The 26,885-nt window shown below is 40.8% G+C and overlaps 1 protein-coding gene across 1 annotated transcript; it reads right to left on the reverse strand.

The window, feature by feature from the left end:
* Positions 1-2,650: 2,650 nt before the first annotated feature.
* On the reverse strand, positions 2,651-16,292 carry CPOX (coproporphyrinogen oxidase). Its single transcript, XM_080830290.1, has 7 exons — positions 15,644-16,292; positions 13,460-13,603; positions 13,099-13,209; positions 11,758-11,899; positions 9,355-9,573; positions 6,045-6,149; positions 2,651-4,104 (listed from the first exon to the last, which is right to left on the reverse strand). Exons 1-7 carry the CDS (start codon positions 16,146-16,148, stop codon positions 4,017-4,019), a joined length of 1,314 nt encoding a protein of 437 aa, XP_080686416.1. The 5' UTR covers positions 16,149-16,292; the 3' UTR covers positions 2,651-4,016.
* Between the last annotated feature and the right edge of the window lie 10,593 nt (positions 16,293-26,885).

Genomic DNA, 26,885 nt, shown 5'->3' on the forward strand with positions numbered 1-26,885 from the left:
CAGGTCTGTGAATCACCAAGTTTACACTTCACAGCACTCACCATAGCACATACCTTCCCCAATGTCCATAATAATCGGTGAAGCCTTCTTTAAAATGCTGATTACTGATTCAAGAGTTTAACTTCTAGACTCAAAACCAAGTACATTGATTGGAAGGTGAAATGTAGTTTAATTACCTTGCTCTGCTGGTCTGCTAGTGTGTATCTGTTATTAACCGACCCTTAGAAACAGGTCTGTGAGGTTTTTTCTTGTATAGCCTATGACTTGGTTTCAGGTAACAATACTAGATTTAGTCAACTATTTGTAAATGTCTAAGCTTCACTAACTTAAAGGTGCTAATTTAGGTTTATTGTGAAATTGGAATTTTACAAGTGTGTTTCTTTAGGAAGGAGGATCAACTTTTTAAAATGTGGAATTTCAAATACACAGTAGTTATGTCAGGGATAATATAATACAACCCTGAAAACCATTTCTAAATTAGGTTTTAAGAGATGTATACTTCTCTTAAGGGGAACTTCTGTCTTCACAGACTAGGAACAAGACAGAAAGCCAAACAATACTAAACTTGATCACACAATATACTGCAGAACAGTGTTGGAAGAGACAAGGGTTAACAAGTCATTCACAAGAGAGCTGGCATTATAAATAAAGACCCACCTTGGATATTTTGGAGTAACCGTAGTGTACATTAAATGACTAAGTACATACAGACCGTGATGAGAGCAATACAAAAGATGAATGTGCAGAGGGGTAGAAGAGATTGACTCCAAGGAAGGTTTCTTGGAAATCTGAACTGGGCATGGAAGGATGGACAGAAGCATAAGAGATTCTAAGCAGAGGTGGCAGCAGTCTGACCACAGGCCGGATGGGAGAGGGTTAGGAAATGTTCAGCAACATGATGAGTGGTGGGCATGAGATCTGAATGTAGAAGGAAGGGCATAAAAGCAAGGGCAGAGTCAAATGGTAGATTGCTTTGAATGTTGGGTTGAGTTTAGCATCTTTTCTGTAGAAGGGGGGATTCTTAGAATACTTGAGGAGGGCAGTGAAAATGGGAATTAGGGAAGTTCTTCTGAAGGGAGAGAATGGAGTCAAAGTGACCAGAAACAGGTAGGACATTGAAGAAGTTCAAGTAAGAGGGAATGTGGGACCAAGGTAGAATGGTAGCAGTGGACAGATTGGGAAATCAAGAAACATTGCAAAGGTATACTCAACAGGATCTGACTAGGGCCATGAAAGAGGGAAAGAATTAGATTTACTTTATGGTTCTGGGATCTGTTTCCCTTCCCTTCGAATCTGGAGCTGGTCTTAGGGATTCACTGGGAACCAGTGCAGTTTGGAGGAAGTGATACTACATAACCTCTCTGGGACTACATCAGAAGGCAACCGTAACACCTCTGCCTTGTTTGCTGGAATACGTGTTCTGAGCCACCTGAAGGCACTGTGGTCCACCGTCCTGAATCCCGAGCTGAACCTAGCCTTCGAGTTGTCCTAGCCTGGGCATAGAGGTGTCAGATGATTCCTGGCTTGATGAACTGTAACAGGAAAAGACACATGGAAGGATAAACCATAAAGGAACAGATTATTTGGCCTTCTAATATGGCGCTCTTTAGCATACAGAAGTTTTTATCTCATTAAACACTCAGCTGCGTGGGCGGGTAAGCTGAGTGCAGTGATGGATACAAAGCAGTGGTTAGAAATTTGCTCCAAAGCATTTACATACTATCCCCCAAATTCCCACCCCTTATGACCACTAATATGCATGTATAAGACACGGGCAGTTAGGTGTTCAGGGCATTAGGAGGTACACCCTGGGTGTCTAGTAGACTCAGAATAAACATCAATATAAATTTAAAAGAGAAATTCATTCTGAGTAAGAGTAGAATGATCTTTTCTCCAATAGTTACTCAATTCTTTTCTTTTTCCCCATAGTTCTCACCTGTAAGAGAAATACATGGTTACTGAGAGTATGAAAAACTGATACTCTGAAATTTTGAAATTTCATCTTAGTCCAATGCCCAGACTTGACAGCCCTAAACACAATTAAATATACTAGCAGAACTATAAGCCAAGAGACTTTTTATTGTAAAAACTGAGGTTTATTTGAACATTTGTTCCTATATGCCTGTATTTTTTCATTTAATCAGCTTTATTAAAGTATAAATGACCTATACAATAAAATTCCATGATTTCAAGTGCCAAGGTCAAAGAGTTTTGATATATGTAAACAATCTGGTAACCACTGCCACAATCAATATATAGAATATTTCCATCCCCTCAAGATATTCTTTCATTTCCTTCCACAATCAATTCCCAGTCCTAGCCCTAGCAACCACAGACTCGCTTTCTCTTATTTGAATTTTGGCTTTTCTAGGTTTTCACATAGCATAGTCATACAGGAAGTCCTCTTTTGTGTTTGGCTTCTTTCACTTGGCATAATGCCATTTTGCTATTTGCCCAAGTAGTTGTTCCTTTTCACTAATGAGTAGTATTTCCACATACTGATATATCATCACCTGTTTATCCAGTCATCTGTTAATGGGCATTTCTGTTGTTTCTAAGTTTTAGCTACTGTCAATAAAGCTGCTATGGAAATCTGAGTGCAAAACTTATTTTTTTTGTGGGTAAAATGCCTAGAAATGAAGAACGATGGTTTTAGTCCTAAAAAATATTTATTTTCTCTATATCAATTATCTTTTAAAAAATGAAAAATACAAACATTTCTTAGCCATATTTCATAATAAAATTTATCAGCAGATCCGTGGTAAGACAGTTGAAGAGTTCATACACTTTCCAGCCCTAAAGAGTCACACACAATCGCATACATTTAACATATTCCAAGATAAGGCTTAATAATATGTAGGAAGATACCAATCCTTACAAACTTCAATATATTATATCAAATAAAATACACTCAAAATAATAAAATAAAGAAATACACTCACACTATTATGTGAACAAAGAAGCCACACTAAGGATTCTGTTGTGATTTTTCTCTCAAGGGCAAAGAGCTGCAAAATCTCCAATTTAACGAAAGAACAATTTTAATTAGTCCACCTTCCAAAGAAATACATTTATAAAATGCCTACATTCTTCTCACACTAGTTATGTTGACTTTAATTAACGAAGGAAAATATTTCTCATTTGCCAAATGAGAAATATTTCCTAACCCCTGGATTGTTCTTAGTCTAAACTTCCATATAGAAAAGTCTGGAATAGGAAATTTCAAATATCAGACTCCAAGGTTATAAGCTTTCACATTCAAAAGTGCAGAGAATCCAACATTAAGAAATTATAGTTCTTCAAAAATCAGAACCACATGTTAGAAGCCCCTTATTTAAGCAACAGGGATGTCACTTCAGAGTTAACAACTACAGGGAATCGTTGAATTTTAACACATGCAGAGATTAAGAAAGCTTCAAGTGTTCCTAAATATTATAAAATGAACATTTTACAATATTATGATCTCTAGAGAGAGACATAGGAAGATCATGATCAACGAAACCTCAGTCACAACAAAATAAAAATTTTACCTTCCTTTCACGCTGATTTCTAAAACATATTAAGCTTTAACCTCACTGAATTAATGAAAATAAAATTTATCCAACAGATTTTTGTGGCAGAAACTAGAGCTTTAACAAATACATGAAATGAAAATAGCATGAGAAGTTTCCTGACACAAAGTATAATTAGATTCCCTCAGCTCAACACTGGGAAACTCAATTTCATATTTTGTAAACTAGTCATATGAAATGATTCTAAAAGTATAAATGAGTTTTATATCAACCAGTTGACGCTGACAAGCTGCCATATCACCACCTGTCACCCGCCGCTTCCAACGGAAACTTGTAGTACTTGAAACACATGTCAGCATCTGCCAAGGAAGCAGGCTGCAGAGTGAAGACTGGAGCTCTTAGACACAGGTTGCGAACCACCGCACAGTGGCAAGGCCGCCAGCCCGGGGAACAGGGCGCACAGTCTGTGTCCTCCCCAAGCCCCAGGAAGGCCGCTCGTGTGCATTAGTGCACCCACTCTCTTGGATGGCGCAGAACTTCCAGGATTTCTGCTTCTTTGGAGTTCTCTGGGGGTGAATGCATGTATTCCCACCTACAAAGGTCCAAAACAAAAGCAAAACGTGTAATAATAAAAACTATAATGAACAATACACATACCTCTACTTAAAACAGATGAAAAATGAAATTCTAAGAGTAAAAAATGTCTTATACCTCCTTGTCTCCAATGCACCTAATATGCCTTTTACCCACTAGCCTTTTTTAAAATAGGTGCTGCTAAAGAAACAAAGTATTTTAATAATTCCTGACCATTCTTTAGCTAACATTAATATCCTGGAGCCAAAATACACTATTACTATAAACTAGGGTGTCATAAAATGTAGAACCTCCAATGCTCCGTGGGCAAACTTTATTTTTAGCATAATACTTATGCATTTATTTTAATGTGTTACCTTCTATTTATGGCAATAATAATCAGTTTGCCTTTTTAAATAAATTCTCAGAAAAAAAAATAAGAATATAAAATTTAAGTAAATAATACCTCAGGTAATATACAAATATAGTCAAAATGGTTAAGCTATAGTGTGAAGTCTGGCAGACAATGGTTTAGACCAGGCGTCAGCAAACTTTTCCTATAAAGGGTCACATAATAGATAACTTTAATTTAGGCTTTGTGGGGCCACACAGTCTCTTGCATATTCTTTTTTGTTTGTTTTTAATAATCCTTTAAAAATACAAAATTCACTTTTAGCTCAAGGACTGCACAAAGACACATCACAAGCGAACCTGGATTCATCCTACAGCTTAAAGTCTGCACACCCTTGGTACAGGTTATAAGAAGCCAAAAGTGACCTGTCATGGTAACTATTCAAATGAGCAAAGGATTGATTTATGATCCTCCCATACCTGCAGCTTAGAATGTACCTTAAAATTAGGGGCCTGATTAGTAGTAATCAGAAGACTACTGGAGGCCTTCAAGACTTATCTCTACTTTTTATTCACATCTCGTCTCCAGGGTGGCAGAACACCTAGCAGTGATGTGCATGAACTTTCAGCTAAGGACATGAGACCCCAAGAACAGAGGTTATACAAGGACAGAGCCAATGCCTTTCGAAGGCAGGCACAACGACAGAGGGCACTAATTTCACTGTTAGATCTGGACCGAAGAGTGAGGCAAGGTACTCTTCCAGTGCCATCTAAAGTCCATTCATATTTAGACATTTACACTCACAGGAAAAAGAAGATACCAGCTCTTATAAAACAAGCACTTAATTTTTCTTTTTTTATGATCTTTTCTACTTCAGTCTGGACACACATCATTTTCACTTTCTTATAGCCAAAAAGTCAACCTAACTGCACCAACATAAATATATCTGTCTTTAAAACTCCCCCCATAGGGGCGCCTGGGTGGCTCAGTCAGTTAAGCATCTGACTCTTGATCTCAGCTCAGGTCTTGATTTCAAGGTTGTGAGTTCAAGGCCTCTGTTGGGCTCCACGCTGGGCTACGAGCCTACTAAAAAAACTACCCCTGGCCATAGATCCAATTAACCTTTATGGAAGCTCACCAGAGCAAATACAGAGCAAAAAGAGAATGCCAAGCACCAGCAATAATCCCTCATCTTTCAAACAAGCTTGATACTTCATACTGGACAGTAAGACTTTTCCTCATAAATGTTAACAATTTCTAACAAAATTAAGTTGAAAACCCTGATATGCTCAAATAAATTTCCTTTGCCCATAAATCTTCCTAGAAAATCACCAAGTAGGCCAGGATGTCACCATCCACTCTATCTTCTCACTCCCTCTATCCTTTCCCAGCTGTTACCTGCAAAGCCATGTCAATCATCCTGTCATTCATTCTTTAACAATAACAAAAAAAATTAAAATTACTTTCCTTATTATTTGACTGTGACTTTATTATAAACAGCGAAGTCAAAACCAATGAAATCTTAGGTAAGACGTCTGCTGTGTTCACGGTCATGTTTTGTAAGGGTTAGTAGACCGAGTGGAGGGATTATGATGAGTTACTCTTACCGAGCAGTTAGAGGTAAAGACATCAAGATGCTTTCAATCCTGGATCCTGGAGTGAAGAGGCCAAACTTTGTACCCCGATCATACAGCAGGTTAAATTCTACATACCTGACATAAAGACAACATTAAAGGCAAGTTGAATAAAATCTTTCTTAAGATTAGCCCATAATGAATACTCTAACGGGGAGTAGGGGGACCCTTCCTGCCCACTGCACCCACCCCCAATCAGCTGGAACAGGCACAGGGAACACCAGCCTACAGCCAGTTGAGTCTTCTCCATCTGGACACGCATAAATAAAAGGGTATTCTACCCAACAAACAATAGGATATAGATTCAGCCCCAACGCAGGGCAGTTAGCAAAACAAGAAGGTTATGTTGTCCAATAAATAAACAGAATGGACACAAAGCTGAGAATTTTAAGGCACAAAAACAATTAAGAAAAAGAAATGGCACCCTTTATCAGGATAGAACAGTTCTTTTTATCCTTCTCCTGTAGTCTGGAGATGTTTCAGAAGACTTCATTTCACCACCTGTAACTTCCACATGCTAAGATATAAAACTTTCATTATTGAAAGGCAACTAAGCTAATGGCCATCTATTAATAATTACTAATATATTCTAGGTATTTCCTTTTCCTAAAGTAGTTAATAGCACTGATAAGCAGTCATACAATTCAGTCTTCCTGCAGATTAGTGGCAATCATGATAATAAGCAGTGGCTGAGCTGCAGTGCTCAATTTTATTTTGCTAAGAAAAATATCCTTAGCATCAACTAAAACTTGGTTCAAATATATTTGTTTTCCACTAACTGCCCCGGCGTCAGATCTAAACTCTGTCTAGCTTAAAAATCTCTGCCTTTAACACCATGGGATCTTTTGTAAAAGGTTGTTTAAACTTCAAAGATAATTTTTACTACTCATATGAAATTAGAATGACCCATAAAGCTGAAAATTCAATGAACAGTCCCCCTTTTAGACCATTTCCCAGTTCATTCAGAAACTATTCTCTTGGTCTAAACTTCCCTCACACAGTCTTGTTTACCCACTGATTCATCTTTCATCACACCTGGAGGAAGATATCCTCTAGAATCGCACAGCACTTGAATTTTTAAAAAACACCCTTCTGTGTGCAAACCTGCCAAAATCCCTGAGAAAATTTAAATAAATTATATCCATGGAACCCTTTCTAGTCCTCTGTATTGATTCATCACAGATTGAATTTTTTGTACTAGTAACTATTTAATACCTTCTTATACCTGTTCCAAAAGATAATATAAAGCAAAACTTCTCAATTTCCTCCTGAGACCATAGAAAAGAATTTCAGCCCTCAGCCACCTTTTTTACCCCTGACTCCGCCTTTCTAAAACATATTTAAGGGACGGCTGTGATTCTCCAGTTTGTATGGATGTCTCTTCCAAAGGCCCTTGTATGGAACTCCCTAAACAAATTTTCTATAAGGATCCCTGTACTGCTTTCCTTTTTTGAGTGAAGAATGCCTCTCTGACTCCTACCAGGTTTTACTTAGATCTGATCTTCCTGTTCCTTCTCATACATTTATCCTCTCGGAGGTGCCTGCAAACCATGAACCTTAGCCATTCCCTTCAATTTAACAGATGCCTAAATTTTATCCTGTTTCCCTTTCCTAAAATACAACAAAGTAACAATAAGTTAAAGATCTTTAGTTTCTGGGGTGCCTGACTGGCTTACTCAGTAGAGCATGCGATTCTCAATCTCGTGGTTGTGAGTTTGAGCCCCACATTGGGTGTAGAGAGTACTAACATACATACTATATACACACGTACAATACATAAATACATATAATCCATCAGCCCATCACTCAGTCAGGGACTCTCCTATTTGGGGTGGAAGGAAGTGAAGCCAAGTGTAACCTGTGAAGGATACAGGTAGGGTAACGAGTGCCGTGTATAAGAAGGTGAAGATAATGCTGACAACAGTAGTGAAGAGCTGCAGTTATCTGAAGTCCCAGAGTTTAATGCCATCTTAAGGCCCAGAGATAAGGGTGGTAGAAGGAGGTTCTCTGTGAGAAACAGTCATAAAAACCAAAACCAATACAAAAAACAAACACCAACAGAACACAAAACATGATTCTGATGTCTAAAAAGTTTTAAGGTTTCACCTAATTCATATTCATAAAACCCGTCAGCTTTGCATACAAAATCCTACGCAACACTAGGAACACTGCCCTTTCTATCTAGTTTTTTTTTAATATAAATTTTCACTGGATATTTTTTTACTTTATTGACATATAACTGTTATACTAGTTTCAGGTGTACAACATAATGATTCAACAATTCTGTACATCACTTCATGCTCATCACCGAAAGTGGACTCTTAATCCTCTTCAGCCTATTTCACCCATCCCCCACACCTCCCCACTGGTAACCACGGGTTTGTTCTCTGTATTTGAGTCTAGGTTGGTTTGTTTGTTTGTTTGTTTGTTTCTGGCTCAGTAGGTAGAGCATGAGACTCTTGAGCCAGGGGTTGTGAGTTTGAGCCCCACTTCAGGTTTAGAGAGTACTAACATACATACATACATACATACACACATACACACATACACACAGTAAGGGAAACTCCTATTTCGGGCAGAAGGAAGTGTCTAACATATTGGCTGGCACACAGTAAGGACTTCATAAATAGTTAATATTGTCATTAAGTATAAATAATTTCTGAAATGATTATGTCCATTATAATGACTTCCATGAAATCTTAAAGATGGATGGAAAAGTGTGGGATTCCAAATTTATAAAGCAGCAAAAACATTAAATGATGCCCATATCTTGGCATAAGGCTAGAAGGCACTGTTAGAAAACTAAAAGAAATCAGCCCAATTAAATCAGCAAGTACCACAACATGGCTGCTATGAGTCTCTAATGTACAGACAGATGAAATAAATTTTGCTCTTTTTTTAAAGCTTTTCATTTATTTGAGAGAGAGAGCATGGGGGTAGGGGGAGCAGGGAAGAAGCAGAGGGAGCTGGAGAACCAGACTCCCCACTGAGCGGGGAGCCCAATGCAAGGCTTGATGCCAGGACCCAGAGATCACGACCGAGCCCAAGACACACGCTTACCCACCTAGGCGCTCCAACTTTGCTCCTTTTACAATACTATTTTGCACAATTTTTAACATTCACTTAATATTCATCTAGTTATACAAAGCAGCTCAGGATAGTATTAACACAACTCTAAGAAAATATCTGCCCAAGACAACACACCACCCACGATTACTCCAACTGCTCCACATCCCCCGCCAGTTATGCAATGAGATGATCTAGTCTCCTGCTGCTCACTCACCGTCCTCTCCGGAGCTGCTGCCACAGCTTCTCCTGGGGCGTGAATGAGTCATCATGGTGCTTTTTCACAAGAGGAATGTAAGAAGGAACAACGGCCTGGGCGCAGCTCTGTACAAAGCGAAACACTTCCTCCTTGGATGGAGAGTCAAGGTCATCAAAAAAGATGCCCCCAATGCCCCTCCTCTCCCCACGATGGACGATAAAGAAGTAATCATCACACCTGGAAAACACAGCAAGGCCATACCAAGGATCAAAGGGGAAAAAAAAAGACATGAGAATCCATGTGAGCATTTCAGCTTAGAGTGCTATCCTTGACTAAGGCCAACATGGTGTCCTTACTTTCTGTCCAACTATGAAAATAAAACTACGGCTTTAGACAGATTTCCTGCAATCAGCACCCATGTAGAAAATGCTTATGATTTTATCTGCAAAGCAAGTAAGGAATTTAACACATGTCTATCGAAAGGATATGGAACTCTAAAAACTTTAGTGAAAAAGGAACAAAGAGCCCAGTATTAATAGTGTATTTCTTAAAACAAGGGATATGGCTGCCCTTGGCAACACTGGTGCTTTTGCAAGAGGCAAGATGGGAATTCTCTACCAAGAACACCAACCAGGTCTGTGGTTCAGCTCTTCAGCAGTTCTTTATTCACCAAGAAAAGGTACTGTAAATAATCTCTAAGGTCCCTTTCTGCAATAAAATGGGAAGGCTCTAGAACATGCAGGACTGAGGGAGGGGCTGGTGGAAGGAGATGTTCAGAGAACACCTACAGACATATGAAAGGTTCCCTGTGAACCACCACATCAAACTAGCCATCTGGTCTTGAGTCTTCCCCCTCTCTGTGCCTACTAGAGCAGGTTTCTGAAATGCTAGATTTGTAAGAATAGTTTACACTGTAGAAATAGCTTGTTAGAGTATCTCTAGAAGAATAAGGATATGTAAAGAGAAAAACCTGTGCAAGCAAAAATAAAAGTTATTCAAAAGGTTCTATTAAAAACTGCCTTAATAAAAAATATAGCCTTAATAGCTTAAAATTAAAAAAAAAAAAAAAGGCAGCAGCTGCAAATCCCTAGAGCTGATGCACTGGCCTAATTCACCTTGACTGTGACTTGTTACTTTCCTTCATATGTGCATTTTATTAACACAGTTGAAGGACATCCTGAGCAAGGTTGTGAAGTTAGCTTTAACCAAATCACACTGTTTCAAAAGCTCCATGAAATTACAAAATTAAAAAATGTGCTAAATACTTATACTGGACACTTCTCTTTAACTAGTCTGGTTCCTCGATATCACAGTAACTAACGTCCCTCAGATGGAGTCAACTCAATAATAGCAGTAAGAGAAAATAAACAAAAAAAGACAATGTCACCCATACCAGTCCTCTTCCTGGAAGGATCCTGATTTGTGAGAGAAAAAAAAAACCTTCCTCACACATCCAAGCTTTCATGTCTATATAGTTTTCAGGGGTAATATCAATCAGGAGAAGGGGTCTTTCCTGAGGATTTTAAAGCTGAACTCCAATCTTACATAAATTATCAAGATCCCACAGCTATTAACTCTAAAAGCAAAGCAAAACCACCCCCCCCATAAAAAAACACCAAAACCTCTACTGTCCTTCCTTTTTAAGAATGCCAATTAGCTCTAAGCAGCGTTGGGTACTTTACTCTTATTCCAAACAACTATGCCTAAACTCCATTTCACATCTACCAAATATCCTCGATCTCCTCACAACTCATTTGTTTCCCTCTCCTTTATCATTAAAGTTTCTTTAACAGAGTTTCCAATCCCACTCTTCTTATCCAAAGCATCTGGTATATTTGCATATTTCCCTAATAGTTCTCCAACCCTTCCCATGTCCTAATAATCCCATGGCAACAACAGTTCTCATATGGGATGAGAAGTTAATATCCCACAGGAGGATTAAAAAGTCTCTAATTCTGAGGTATAGATCACGTTGAAATTTATACCCTAAATCATTTGGGATCAAAAAAGATGCTGCTACCAAATTTTTATTACAGATATCCAAGTATATCTAACTAAATAACTTCATAAAAACATTTCAAACTGGTATCCATTTCCAGTGGGGGGGGGGGGAGATGAACCTTCTGGAGCACCTGGGTGGCTCAGTGGGACAGGCTTCTGCCTTCAGCTCAGGTCCTGATCTCAGGGTCCTGCGATCGAGTCTTGCATTGGGCTTTCTGCTCCCCCCGCCCCGGCTCTGCCTGCCTCTCTGCCTACTTGTGATCTCTCTCTCTGTCAAATAAATAAATAAAATCTTAAAAAAAAAAAAAAAATGAACCTTCAAAGCTAAAAAGGTATTTAGTGACATAGTAGTTGCCTTCGGGATCTACAGAAGGAAGCAATGAAATATATTTGAAGTGTCATGACAACATTTTTACCCACCATTTCTTAAATTTAGGGTAGAGATCGGGACCATGCTTGTCACAAGCCTCCTTTAGAGTTCTGTGAAAATGGACAGCATCCTCTTGGTTCAAGTATGTTGGAGTTAGGTCACATCCACCACCAAACCACCACTGCTTGTTACCTACAAAATCAAGACATGAGACTCTCATGCAGGCACTGGACTCAGATGTAGCACACTACTCACTGTATTTGCAAACCAAACTGATCAGCTTAGTTGGTTAAACATGAAATGGGTGACAATCAAAACATATTTAACTAAATTTAGCTGTAGATGGCCAGTAAAGCCTAGGCAGGAAAGAAAAGGTAAAAGCAGAAAGAAAAAGAAGTAGGAAATTAAAAAGTGAGAGAGTAGAACCGGGAGGAAAAGGACATGCACGGCAGTAAATGACGGAACATCACGTGAGTGGACTCCGGCTACGTATCAAATTTCGTGAGGAGTGTAAGATGCCTCTGCTAGGGCACAATTAAAAAAACAAAGGCAAGACAAGCAAATCTCTGGCCCAAGCATTAACAGTTTATAAAACTGCCCAAGAGATTCTGATGTTCCCTGTAATAAAAACCACTGTCCCCCTCCCCTTAGCCCAGAAAGGGTAAAAGCACTTGCAGAGGGACACCCCCTACCATCTGAGACTATTTCACGTGCTTAGTTGGCTCTGTATGTTGTCAGTACCAGTTACCAACTTGTAACATTAAAAGGCTGAACCACACCAAATGCCAAAAGTCTTCAAAATGCAAGTTAAATACATTTAAATACATGGATTTCAAATGCCATCACCTGCAGAGATTCCCACAGCCCCAGAGAGGCCCTGCACAGATGCTCCGCCGGGTGGGAACACCTGGCCCAGCTAACTGCAGACAGGGTCTGGAACCACAGGTTCATAAAGAGGCACAATCAACTCCACTCTATCTTAAGCCCACTGACAATGTGCTGGTGACCAGTGAAGCAATTAATTTGGAAGATGTTTTCCAAGAGCAAGTTCTCCATTTCAACGTAACCTTGTACATAGGTTTTCCTGTGGATTTCCTAAGGATTCTCTTTCCTGTGCAAAGAACCCTGAGTGCACTCTGAGTCTGAGATTCACTAAATCATTCCCTCTGTGTGGAGGAAATATGGGAACGTCAGAGCCAAGTCAATACTGATTTCTCTTTTCACCTCTAGAGCATAATCCATTGCGCCTGCCAAGGAATCAGGCTTCATCTGCCTCCTGAAAAACCTAGTTAAGATTTATAAAATCTTTCTCATTTAGATTACACCCTCTAGCTTGTTTTAAGATACATATTCTGCACAACAGTATTTTGCACAGCTCCCAGGATGCTTACCATCGGCTTCTTCTATTTCAAAGTATCTGTAGTTGAAATGGATAGTAGGAGCATGAGGATTCTTGGGGTGGATAACAGAGCTCACACCCATAGCAGAAAATGGCAATTTACCTGGAAAGTAAAACACAGAGTGAGCGTCAATCAGCGGGCTTGATTAACTTCAACATAGTTTCGGGATTGATTGTCAAAAGCCGCTTTTTGTCTCTTAAAAAACAAATTTTTAAAAAGAGAATGTGAACATGCTTCTCTGGCATATGCAGCCAAATGGATTTTGACAGCAGCACTATTTATTTTACAAATAAAACTTGTGGGGGCAAGATTTGCAAGGACTGTGACAGGCTGTGGATACTGTCAGATTTACCATCTTTAGTCTTCAGAATTTTTCCTCGGCTTCTCATTTGTTTTGCTGCTTCCTCAGAAAGATTCCCATGAACAACAGAAATGCTCACCCCAGCCTTTTCAAAAACATGCCCATCTTGAAGTACACAGCTGATGCCACCACCTCCTGTTTACAGAAACAGAAAATGAGGAGAGAGTATAAGGGTAGATGCAATATCCAAAAGAACCCTCATGTGAAGGTGTGGGGTTAGGAGTAATTTTCTCCCTGTATTTTCCAAATCTTCTATATTATCGGTATATTTGTAATTTTTAAGTACAATAACATCAATCAGCTTAGCTTGATGACATTGCTACTGATAGTGGGCAAATACTGTATTTCCCCCACATCACTAAACTGAGGATTTCTTCCACATCTAAAATAAATCACACAAATATTTTCCCTTCAACTACTGATCATAATGGCATCCACTCATTATGATATATGAGAGAAGGCTGAAGTTAAAAACAGGTACGGGTATGTTTGAGGAATGTTCTATTATTATGAGTTTAAGAGCTCCATATCATTTCAATTGTTTTTTCTGTGTGTTGTTTACCATTTAATTTTGTTCACAGGCAATTAAAAAGAAAACAGTAGATAGTTGAACTCTTCAGGGATTTGGAAGCTTAAACTGAATAAGACACACGTTAATATTTACGTATCTGAGCTTTATTATTCATAGTTTGTTTTTAAGACACTAGAGTTACCACCAAAGCAACTGTTTCTCAGAAGTACCTATTTGTCTTGTTTTATCCCTAAGAATTTTTAGAGCTGGATGGGAAGTTAAGATGATCCAGTGCAAACCCTGCTCCCACCCACCCCCCACCTCCCTGCACATTTCAAATGAGAAAAGGAGGCCCAGAAAGATAAGACAACTTATCCACGATTACACAGCTGGTAAGCCTTTCTTGCCACAATTTGTCTATGTATCAGACAATATTTTAAGCACTTCATTCTTCACCCTCCAAAGCTCAAAATCCGCTGATGAGAGCTGCTACAGTAGGCCTAGCTAAGAAGTCAGGAATTCTCCAAGTTTATGACCAAGATGTGGAGTTTCACTCCATAGGCAATAAGATGGTCATGAATACACAATTCTATAAAAACAGGATTTTTCATTATTAAAGTATTATTGACATATAATATTATATTAGTTTCAGGTATGCAATGATTCATTATTTGTATACATTGCAAAATAAGTCTAGTTACCACCATCACAGTTACAAAATTCTTCTTACAATAAGAATTTTCAAGATCTATTCTCTTAGCAACCTTAAAGCATACAATACAATATTTTTCACTATAGTCACCATGCTGTACATCACATCCCCATGACATCTTTATTTTGTAACTGGGAGTTTGTAACTCTTGATCCCCTTCACTCATTTTGCCCATTCCTCTCACCCCCTCCTTCTGACAATCACCGATCTGAAGAAATGGTTTTTTGGTTTGTTTTTGGTTTTTTTTCTAGACAGTGAGAGAGAGCATAAGAGAGAAGGTCAGAGGGAGAAGCAGACTCCCGCGGAACCGGGAACGCAATGAGGGACTATGATCCCTGGACTCCGGGACCATGACCCGACCTCAAGGCAGTTGCTTAACCAACTAAGCCATCCAGGTGCCCCAAGAAATGGGTTTCAATACTGAAGTTTTTTGCCATTGAAAAGAAAGATTTTCCTAGCAGGAAATCTAATGCATGCATTTGGAAGAATTACTGACAAGCCCAGCATTTCTTGTGCAACTTGACAAAAAGACACACTAGCACGATTACACCTGCGGCTGGAGGAATCTAGCCAGATATTTAGCAAATAGGAGGCAAGTTCATCTTTCCATCTCTACAGGAAGAGAAAGGGTAAATGCACCCAAAGAAACAGACGGAATGTGGGTAAGATCGATGCTCAGTTACAACTTTGGACATCCAAGCTTGCTGGCTAAATATAACCGTAGGACTTCTAGAAAAATGCCATTAAAAAATCTCATAGATTTTGAAATATACAGTTTTAGAGTGATCAAAGATCTGCATCCAGACGTCTGATGACCCTTTTAGTATCCATCTTTCTAAAGGTGTTCCTTCTAACCTAGCAGCCGCTCTTGTAGGTACTTCTCATTTTTCTGCCAGCAACCTAAAGTCGACCTCTAATTCCCATCTCCACCTCCACCTAGGGACCTCCTCACCTTCCTTCCTCTCCCACCGGTCCACGGAGAAGCGCGCGCCCCCGTCTACCTGTGCCAGCGCCTGGCACACCTGGGCCTGGGTCTCCAGGATCAGCAACTCCATCTTGGTCTTCATGTCGCTCGGCCTCCCCCGCAGCTCGCGCAAGTCGGTCACCGGTGGAGCCATGAAGCAGCTGCAGCGGCGGGTCAGCTCATCGTCGCCCTCCTCCGGCCTCCCGGACGACGGGCTCCGCGCCCCCGTGCTCTTGGGCACCATCTCCGCCCGTTCTACGTGCCCGAAGGCGGCGGCGGCCAGCCCGGCCAGCCCCGCCAGCCCCGCCAGCGCCGTGGTCAGCCCAGTCCCCAGCCGGGGGCCTCCTCCCGCCGTTGGGATGTGCCCCAAACCCCGGCACTGCTCGGTGCCAGACGCACCCGGGGGCCGGCAGATGCGTGCGGCCGCACAGCGACCGCCCCGCGACGCTCGCCAGCAGGAGCCCGCGCTCAGTCTGCCCAAGTGCAACGCCATGCTCCCGCGCCGTCACTCCTGGCGATGCTTACGTCCCGGAGACCGGCCCCTGAGCTCCCTGGGGGTCCGGAGCTGGCGAACCGCTCCGGGAGGAGGAGCCTTTGGTGAAGAAGAGCTACTACCGGGTCGGCTCCCGGACGGCCTGCTGGAGGCGGGAGGCGGGAGGCGGGAGGCGGGAGGCGGGAGGCGGGAGGCGGGAGGCGGGAGGCGGGAGGCGGGGGATGCTGGGAGCTGTAGTCCGGTTCCTATCGCCGCCTGCAGGGGCGCGCCAGGGAGATAAAGAATCCCTCGTCCCCAGAAGGGCGCGTCCCAAAATTGGGGAACTGGGTGTGGGGGAAGCGAAAGGGCAGTGGAAGAGAAAGTAGAGATAAGAGAGGCTTTCTAGTCACGTACAACTTCTGGTGGGCTGTCCAATCAACCACAAGCTTAAGACAAAGTAGGGCTGAACGCTGAGAACTAACCGGGCAGGAATGTGACCGGAGACCCCCGCTCCAATTTACATTTTCAAACAGGGCTGCAAATCATGGTTCAGAATCTACAGAAAGCCCCCTGGAGCCTGGTACCAGTCCAGGAGACCCTGGAGAACTTCCAGGATTGGCTGGGGGCGGAGCGTGGGAGACTCCTTACTCACCAGCAGTTTCTAAGCGGAGTAGGCAAGGGCGAGGTAGTACAGGGCACTTAAGAAAATCCCAGTAAAAGACTTTCTGGGATCAATTCATATCACAGTTCATCATTAAAATCTTCCCAGGTCTTGCTCCTACACTGCCCACTTGATTATTTTAGAAATAGGAAAAGCAAAGTGATTGTTTTACTAAGCCAGCCTAAAACTAATATGACCTGGTGTGTTTGGGAGACCAAGGAATATGAGATTTAAAAATACTTAAAATCTGGGATGCCTGGGTGGCTCAGTCAGTTAAGTGTTTGCCTCCAGCTCAGGTCATCATCCCAGGGTCCTCTACCATAGAGTTCTCCCTCTGCCTACTACTCCCCGTGCTTGTGTGGGCATGCCCTCTCTCTGACAAATAAATAAATCAGATATTTTTTTAAAATAAAAATAAATAAATAAAAATACTTAAAATTTTACATTTGTGGGGGGCTGCCAGGTATAGTTCATCAATAGGGCTTTCAACAACTCCTGTAAATTTGGCCTGGCAAACATTCACACTGCTTCCGCCCTACCACCCCCCTCCACACACACACATACTCTTTTCAAAAAGGAGGAAAGAAGCTAACATAGATTTGACAGATCTTTGTTGTTGTTGTTCCTATTACCACACCACAGTTCTATGTTGTCTGGACATAAAAGTTTTAGAATGACTATCATGGAAATTATTTTAATTTCTAATGGTAGATAATTTAAACCTCTGGTGGTGGTCTCTACAGGTATTTTCTTAGTGGCTAGATGCAGCGGTGGGACTTCCATGGCTTTGGGTTAGACCAGCTGATCAAGCCAGTGTGTCTTACCCATCCACAACTGCATCTGGCAACTCTCACACTGGGACACAGGGTTAGCTGGGTAGGCACGCTTGACTCGCTAGCAGATTCAATGAAAGGTAAAGGCTTGAATTGAGAAGTGAATAAATACTTTGGGGGGAGAAAACCAATGGCTTTTAGCTATAGTGTAACTTGCTGCCAGGCTGAGTTGCAAGAGGAAAGGGAAGTTAAGAACCACCACTTCAGAAAGGGTTGTTTGCTTCTCTTAGATGCCTGTGATAGGGTTTGGCTGGGCCTGGGGGTAGTAATTGAACCTCATTAATGGAAAGAACCTCTCTAGCCCATCTTTCTGTAAGACCCCCCTTTCATTATCGCTCTGATTCTGAGACTACTCACAAAGCTAGGAAAAGATAAGCAGGCACAGGCCATTTCGAACATGTGCCCAGTCAGATAGTCTGGTCTTGAGCCAACTGTGCACTAGTTTGCAGGTTTCCATCCTTCCCCATCCTTATAACCTCTCTGTGAAAAGGGCTGCCCTCCTTTCCTCTGATATCCAGAGCCTTCCCTACGCTTACCTAATTATACTATGCTTAAGAAAGGCCTTTACAACTATCAACCTTAAAAATAAAGTAGTCAGAAAAATAAATAAAGTAGTCATTTAATCAATAAAGATGAGTTTATCTGGGAATAGCAGAAGAATTACAACTCAGGACATGCAGACTACAGCACACCAGAGGCAAGAACAATAGGACAAAGGATAACAATAAGGACACAAATAACAATAAGGAACAAAGAACAGAGGAGAGGGACTTGCTTTTATAGAGGAAAGGAGGGAGTTGGGAAGGCTTGTTTTGGAGGAAAGTTCATAGGAGGAGAAAGAGAGTTCCAAGTTGTGGTGGCTTCTAATTGGCTGGGTTGTTGCTGGGTGAGGAGAAAATCTTCCTTCTCCCTGCAGGCTTACATAAAGTAAGCTGTGATGAATACTGAGTGAGCACCATCCCTTCGTTGCTCCTGACCCCATTTTGAACTAGGTTTCCTTTATCCATTTTCACATAGACTGGTTAGTGTAAATTTAAATCATCTTCTTGTGGATACAAATTGTCTCCAAAGGATTTGAGCCCTATTTTTCAGTGTGGAATTAAAAAAAAAAAAAAATCTCCTACTCAATTTCAAGATTCAGAAAGCTAGTGGGAGCAAATAATAAGTTTACAATACCTTATAAAACATAAGGGATATGGTAAGGGCTCTCATCCTTTTTTGAACTTAGTTGCCTATACTGCTTTATATTCTATATGACCCTATCAAGCAAAAAGATTCTGAATAACCTTACACAAACTCATGAATTTTTGAAACTCCACATGTTTCTCAGAATCCTTATGAATTTTTCCTCTCCCTTATTCCCCAAAACACAACTGATTTTAGGCCTGCCCTTTTCTAGAGAGAGTCAGAGGGACTCTGACTTCATCCCCCTGACAGCTTTACTGCCTTTTAACAACACACACACACACACACTCATGAGTCCTACTAGCTTTACTAAAGTATACCATTTTCACCAATTCCCCAATTTTGAGATCCGAACTTAGGAAATGCATGATCAAAGTGACTCAGATCTGCTACTCCCAGATAGATAATTAGACTCAGGCTAATTATTAACAAAGTATTGCCAAACATATATATTTACCTTGGTGCCCTTTTGGCAATCTGTTAAAAACTCTAACAGGGATATTGGTGGGGTAGTCGTAGTGAAATTAGCAAAGAAATGGACTTTTTGATATTTTTACTCTATTTCTTTTACAATTTATTTTTTAAGTGTTTAGATCTTTAGAAACAAGTATTTACATACTTCATTAACACAATTGGTTCTTAAAGTTAAATGTAGGTTAAATATCCAATGCAATGTGGTATTGCTGCCTTGCTTTTTCTTTAACTGAAGTAATTTTAAAATTACTTTCTCAGAGAGATATAGATACCACCCAAATATTCCAGAAAAGTTTTATGAAAGGGAGGGGTCATGGTGAATGTCCCTTAGTCCTTCACCTTTTGCCTTTAGCCCCTCCATATTTTTTTCTCTACACTAATATGCATATATCTAGAGTTGCAGCAACCATTTGTGGTGGAGATTATAAAAGTCACATAAAAAAGTTTGCAGAGCAGTAAGATAGATGGAGCCTGGGTCCTGATATGTTCTTGAGCAGGTGTCGTAGCCCTGGGCTGGAGTTCTTGTTATATGAGAAAAAAATAAAATAAGATGCTGTTTGTCATCTTAAGTCTTTCTAACATCCTAATTATTCCATCTCGATTTGGATGTCCACCCTAGAATCAACCAACAATGGCCAGGGGTAGAGGATGGAATCATGTTAGAACGTGATGACCTTCCACTATAACTGGGGGGAATGGTAAGTGTAGGATATCATTTCTAGAAAAAAAGGGAAATATGATAAGCAGACAATACCATTGATGCCCACTACGGAGAGAAATTTCTGAAGATATTTCTGGGGTATTAAGCTTGTGAATCTAAGATGAACAAAAATATGGAATTCAGAAAGAACTAACAAGTTCAGGTGTATAGGAGGTAATAGGTTTAATCTAGACAATTATTAAAAGTTATTTCTACCAGGGCACTTGGGTGGATTAGTTGGTTAGGCCGTCAACTCTTGATTTTGGCTCAGGTCATGGTTTCAGGGTCCTGGGATTCAGCCCCACATCAGGCGACATGCTCAGGGTGGAGTCTGCTTGGGGAGTCTCTCTCTCTCTCTTTCTCCCTCTGTGCCCCCCTCAAATAAATAAATAAATCCTTTTAAAAACGTTATTTCTATCAGTTCAGCCAAAGTCTCCAGCTGTTCCATTTGCTACGTACAGGAGCTTCCTGATTACCCCACCCCTCTGCTATACAGCGCTCTCAACAACCATTTTGAGGCTTGAGAATGTCATAGGCTAACTGAAAGGAAGAGTTGTCTGGGAAGATGTTGGGAAAAAGTGTTGGGGTCTATGCAGGTATCCCTTCTATTTTGGCAATCAAGGAACAATGGGCACGAGGCAATGAGACATCCAACAGCTATAAGACATTTAACATTGCTCACGTGCATCTGCATCCATGGTGATTTCATGGCCCTTGCAAATTGTGGTATTTGCTCAAGAGATGCAAAGCTGCTTTCACTCATGACATGGCAAGTTCATCTCATCCCGTAAACTAGAATGCTCTCTTGGAAAATAAACGTCTAAGACTTTTTAGCTTAATCCCATGCCAACATCTTTTTAAATTTATGAGTCCAGAATCAATTTCCTAAGTTCTCTGTACCTATTTACAGCAACATTTTCTTCTATGTCTAACTGTTGATCTAGGACAAGGAACTGCTTCTAGAAATGATGAGGTCGAATGAAAGCAGAGGGAGAGGGGTGCCTGGGTAGCTCAGTCAGTTAAGTGTCTGCCTTCAGCTCAGATCATGATCCCAGGATCCTGGGATCAAGTCCAGCATCAGGCTCCTTGCTCAGTGGGGAGCCTGCTTCTCCCTCTGCCTACTGCTCCCTCTGCTTGCAGCTCCCCCTGCTAGTTCGCTCTCTCTTTCTCTGTCTCTAATAAATAAATAAAATCTAAAAATAAAATAATAAAAATAAAAATAAATCTAAAGAAGAAGAAGGAGGAGGAGGAGAAGAAGAAGAATGAGGAGGAGGAGGAGGAGAAGGAAGAAAAAGAAGAAGAAGAAAGCAGAGGGAGAAAAGGGCACATTTGAAGTAGTCTCTTTTACTGCAAGACATGCTGAGATGTTGGTAGGTTACAAATGGAAATGCGGGTCCAGAGAAGGGAGGACTGGAAAGGTAAAGATTTGTGAGATACCCACAGCTCTGGAATGATGAAAAGTTCATGGGAGAACTTTCGAAATAAAAAGATAAAGTGCTCCAAGTCAGAACACATGGAAGGAGTCACATTTAGGGATGAGGGAAACAAGAAGTCGTAGGGCCTTTGGTGCCATGTCTCAGCATCATGGAGGGGAGAAGTCATCAAGGAGGAGAGTGTGGGCAGAGGGCAGAAAGCTGCCCTCTCTGCTCAGAGAACACAAGTGGTGAGTACCAGATACCGGAAATTACGAAGTCACCAACTGACTCGGAGACAGAGCTTCGGAAACCCAAGGAGGTGGCTGCTAAATTGAAAGAATGCATAGAACAATAGTAATTCAGGGTGGGCAGTTATTAGACTGATCTTTTGTTTGAGGTGGAAAATTAGAGCATGCTTTATGTTTGTTTTTTGCTGAAAGGAGTGAGGCAACAGAGAGAAACTAAAAATGCAAGAATATGCACCACTAGGAGACCCCATGACCAGAATCCAGGTTTGTTTCCTCTGCTCCTTTTCCTAGATTGAACCATTCTGCCTCCATTGAGATAGCACAGGGGAATGGGAATGAGGACTGGGGCAAAGGATTAAACCCTCTTGGTCCTAACATAAGTACTTTCAAGGGACCTGGCTTCTTGCTCCAAATGTCTGCCTGCCCACTGCCACTCCCACCCTAACCTGCACCCAGGCAGCCTTAATGTTCTAGTCTCAACTATAATTGAAGGGTTATGAGAACTTTGTAGGGTAACTACTCTTGGTCAGACTAAGTGCTGGATCATTCATTTTTCTCTGTAGACATTTATTTAGCACTTTCATGTGCCATGTTCAAAAGCACCCCATAAGGTAGATGGAAACACTGTTACTGCTTCTATGTGATGGATCAGGAAACTAAAGCTTAGGTCTAGGCACAGACCAAGCGTGGCTCTTGTTTCTTATGCCTTCTTATGTTACTCCACGGTTCTTCATCTGACCCAGAAGTATTTTCAACTAAAACAATGAAACCAGTATTTTCTAAACATCTGTACCTTACTAGGGACATGAGAGTGCACAAAGAAGTTGCCACCCTTCTCTTATCCTTCCAGAAACAGAGATTCCATTTGAACGACCAGATAATCTCTTTCGATGAAATATTATACAGGCAGTCCCCACTTTGCATGGTACTTGAGGACCATAAAAATCACAGTGCAAAGGGGAACCTGGGTGGCTCAGTCGGTTTAATGTCCCACTCTTGATTTTGGCTCAGGTCATGATCTCAGGGTTGTGAGATGGAGCCCCACCTTAGGCTCCTGGGTGTGGAGCCCCTCTCTTTCTGCCCCTCCTCCCACTTCAAAAAAAAAAAAAAATCGCCATGCAAGCAGAAGCCAAATAAATCAATCTTAATAATCAATGTGGAAAAAAAAGTGATGATTGTTCTGTAGTCTTTAAAACTTTTTGTCAAAACATTAAAAACTCAATTACTATGCAGGGCACCTGGGTAGCTCAGTTGGTTGAGCATCTGCCTTAGACTCAGGTCATGATCCCAGGGTCCTGGAATTGAGCCCTGCCTCAGGCTCCCTGTTTGGCCGGGAGCCTGCTTCTCCTTCTGCCTCTCCCTCTGTCTGCCACTTCCCCAGCTTGTGCTCATGCTCTCTGTCTGTCAAATAAATGGATAAAATCTTAAAAAAAAAAAAACAAAAAAACACCTCAGTTATTGCAGATTATAAATGAAAAATATAAAAATGAATATTTATTTAGTGCACTACAATTGAAAGACTTAGAAACATTCAGAATTAAAGTGTCTTATTTTTCTGTACTTATCAAGAATAGTTTGAAAAGTGCTGACCTTCCCTTCTTATTCTGTAACTTCAGACATAGCATGAGTATCTTTTCTATACCTGGGTGAACTGTCATGCTCTTTCTAAGTTCACATTACCTTCCAACATTTTGTTCTTTGTACTTTCAATGTCATGGGCTATCCTAAGAGTTGCTTTAATCTTTTATTTATTTAAGTGATTTCTACACCCAACGTGAGGCTCGAACTCCTGACCTCAAGATCAAGAGTCACACGCTCCTGGGACTGAGCCAGCCAGGCTCCCAGTCCTGCCAAGAGTTCCTCTTTTTAATTTTTCCCCAAGAGTTCCTTTAATGTGAAGTTGTTGCTGTTTTATTAGCATCAATTCTGGCTTGTCATTACTTTATTCGTTTATATTAATAAGTTTGCCTTCACCAAGTTCCCATGATTCTTAATTTTCTTTCTCAATTTGGTTGGGTCGTGGTGCCCACATATTTGGTCAAACCTTGAACTATAGCATCAGCTTTTCCCTGGGTCTTCAGCCTGTGGGCTCACTCTGCAGATTTTGGACTTGCTAGCCTCCATGAGCCAGTTCCTTAAAATAAATCTCTCTCTCTCTCTCTCTCTCTCTACACACACACACATGTCTCTGTTTCTCTGGAGAACCCTTAGAGTTTCTGTGGCTGAATAGGTCTTAAAATGTGGCAAAATTTCCATGGTCCACTCTTTCTTCTATAATTCCAAGTACATTCAATAGGATTTCACTTCTAGTGTTACTGGAAGTTTCTTCACTTTTTTTTCTTTACTACACTTTCATCTTTACTTTTTGTTTTGTTTTGTTTCTTTACTACACTTTCATCTTTGTTGGCCAATTATCTCTTTCCTTTATCCATTTTTGTGAAACATCATGTGGACTGATCACTGAGAGACAAGAAAGCAACATAGCTCCACTCTTTGCTTCTGGGCATAAACTGAATACCACGAGTGCAGTGACCAACGACCAACGGACTTTGAAAGGAATAATATGATTGGTCAGTGAACCCTACACACACCTGTTATTTGTGTTGTTATTTGTGGACTGAAGAGCTAGTGCGAAGTTTGTACTTTGTGCAATTACCCACAGTTATATAATATGGTAACTGAAATTTGAACAGTGTTGTTGGGGGAACTGGTAATGTTTGACTAAGCCATGGTAGCTAACTGTAATTTGTGCATACTGAAACCATACAGTGCGAGGACTGCCTGTATTTACTTTGAAACCAGGTGTCTAGATCTATAATTTAGACGTCTCTACCATGAAGGACCAAAAGGCTAAGCAAACAAGGTTCTCAGCTCGCAGCATCTCTGTAAAAAAATTCTCTCATTTTATCAACTGGCATTCTTGAAATACTTGACTTATTTTCTTGACTATTTTCTGTAAATAACTGGCTGCTTAGAGAAAGAATCCCATAAGAAAGGTCCAAATAGAGGCAGTGGTTTGTGGTAGAGACAACTGCTAAGAATTCATGTTCCCTTTCTTCCTTTAATGATGGTACTCCAGGTTTTGTGGGTCAGGCAGCTGCCTGAGTACTACATTCCCATCCTCTCTTAAAGCTTATGACCAAATTCTGGCCAGTGGGGTTGTGAGTAAAGCAGTTGTCTGCCACTTCTGGGTTTGACCTTAAAAGGAATGGGTGTGCTCTTCCCTGGCCTCTTCTCTGCTGGCTGGGATACAGATGCAAGGGCAGGAAGTGGAGCCGACATTTTGAACAGAAATGGAATGTGTGTGTTGAGCGTGTGTCAGAGTTCACTATATGGACCACTATCTCTGGATAGTTATCTCAGAGAGAATAAAAGTCGATCTTGTTTTAGCCATTACATTTTAGGGTCTTTTGGTTACAGACACTTAACTCTAACCTAGAAAATACATGGATGGCTTCCTGTTTGGGAATAAGCAATAGCCTAACATAGTAAACGGGATTTTTACAAGTCATATTAAATAGAGGATTCTCCTCCCTTCCAACTTATTTTAAAGAGGACAAGAGAAAAGTGGAAGGACCCGAGTCTAATCCTCTTCCAACCTAATAAACTGAGTAGGACCTACTGAGGACAATTAATGATATAATGAAGATACCACAAATAGGATGAGAAAATCTGCCCCTTGCACAGAGTGAATATGGTGTTTCCCATTTAGCACATACTGTGCACTAAAGGTATGAGCCTTCATTCCCAACAAACAGACTTGTTGGATTGGAGGCTTCCAATATTTAAACTGAATTCCCAGGAGCTGTTGTGGTCTGTTGAGAGAGACAATTATCTGGCAGTATTTATAGAATACTTTTGTGACAAAAATCAATTTTAGGTAGTACTCATAAGTTAAGACATTGTCATGGAAATAATTTATCCTAGTATAGCCCTTAAAATGTGTACATCATGAAATTTGGCTCTTTTGTACAAAATGATAAAAGATGATTCAGCATCAACAAATGTGTAATGCTCATGTGTCTACACTAGAGGGCACTCACCTACTATTTTCTGTTTGAACAAAATTTACAGTAAGGGTTTTGAAACCAGAGCATTGAAGAATCACCTTAGGATCTTATTTAAAATGTATAACTTTGGGCTGTGGAGGGGCCAATGAATCTGCATTTTTAGTGAAAGACTATTTGGAAGCATGGTAAAGACGATGGCTTGTGGACCCTGATTGCCAGGATTTGAAACCAATTTTGCTGCTGTGTAAGTGAATAATTATTTAACTTCTGTGCTGTTTCTCATCCATCAGATGAAGTTAGAAGGAGCACTTAAAGAAAGAGAGAAAGAAAGACAGAAAGAACTTACCTTTTAGGATTCTTATAATGTATGATTAAATGAGTGAACTGAGAACGTACAACCTAGTGCCTGGCAGTAAATATTCATTCTATTATTACAAACATTCTTTTTTTCCTTTTTTTATTTTTTAATTTTTTTAAAAGATTTTATTTATTTATTTGACAGAGAGAGAGACGGTGAGAGAGGGAGCACAAGCAGGGGAAGCAGGAGAGGGAGAAGCAGGCTTCCCACAGAGCAGGGAACAGCCCCTATGTGGGGCTCAGTCCCGACGCTGGGATCACGACCTGAGCCAAAGGCAGACACTTAACAACTAACTGAGCCACCCAGGCAAGCTTTTTTCCTTTAAAAAAAAAAAAAAAAAAGATTTTATTTATTTGACAGAGACACAGCAAGACAGGGAACACAAGCATGGGGAGTGGGAGAGGGAGAAGGAGACTTCCTGCTAAACAGGGAGGCTGATGCGGGCTCATCCCAGGACCCTGAGTTCATGACCTGAGCCTAAGGCAGACACTTAAAGACTGAGCCACCCAGGAGCCCCTATGAGCATTATTTTTAATAAAGACATTCACTGATTTTGTTGTGGGGAGATTTGAGGAACACATGACTACTCTTAAAAGAAAAATATATATTCTCCTTGTTATGCCCCAATAACGGGTCCGTGATTAAAGGAGCGAGACTGATACAAAGCGAAGGTCAAGCAAAGCTTTATTTAGAGCCAAGCATCAAGAATCTAACCGAACGTTCGGGGCCGCACCTCTTACAAGAGAGGGCGACCCTTCTCTGTTTCACAGTCTAGCTTTTAAGGGCAAAGGCCATGCCGTTGGGCCTGGCCACGCACAGGTGACCAATGAGATTGTAACACACACAGGAAACTCCACAGTGATGCTAGGTGACC

The sequence above is a fragment of the Martes martes genome (genome assembly GCF_963455335.1).
Source record: "Martes martes genome assembly, chromosome: 1".
Taxonomy (NCBI): domain Eukaryota; kingdom Metazoa; phylum Chordata; class Mammalia; order Carnivora; family Mustelidae; genus Martes; species Martes martes.

Coding starts and splice junctions, on each gene's coding strand:
- CPOX (XM_080830290.1), bottom strand. CDS start 16,148: ATGGCGTTGCACTTGGGCAGACTGAGCGCGGGCTCCTGCTGGCGAGCG. Junction 13,210..13,459: donor AATTCTGAAGACTAAAGATG/GTAAATCTGACA, acceptor TTTACTTTCCAG/GTAAATTGCCATTTTCTGCT. Junction 11,900..13,098: donor TGAAATAGAAGAAGCCGATG/GTAAGCATCCTG, acceptor TTGATTTTGTAG/GTAACAAGCAGTGGTGGTTT.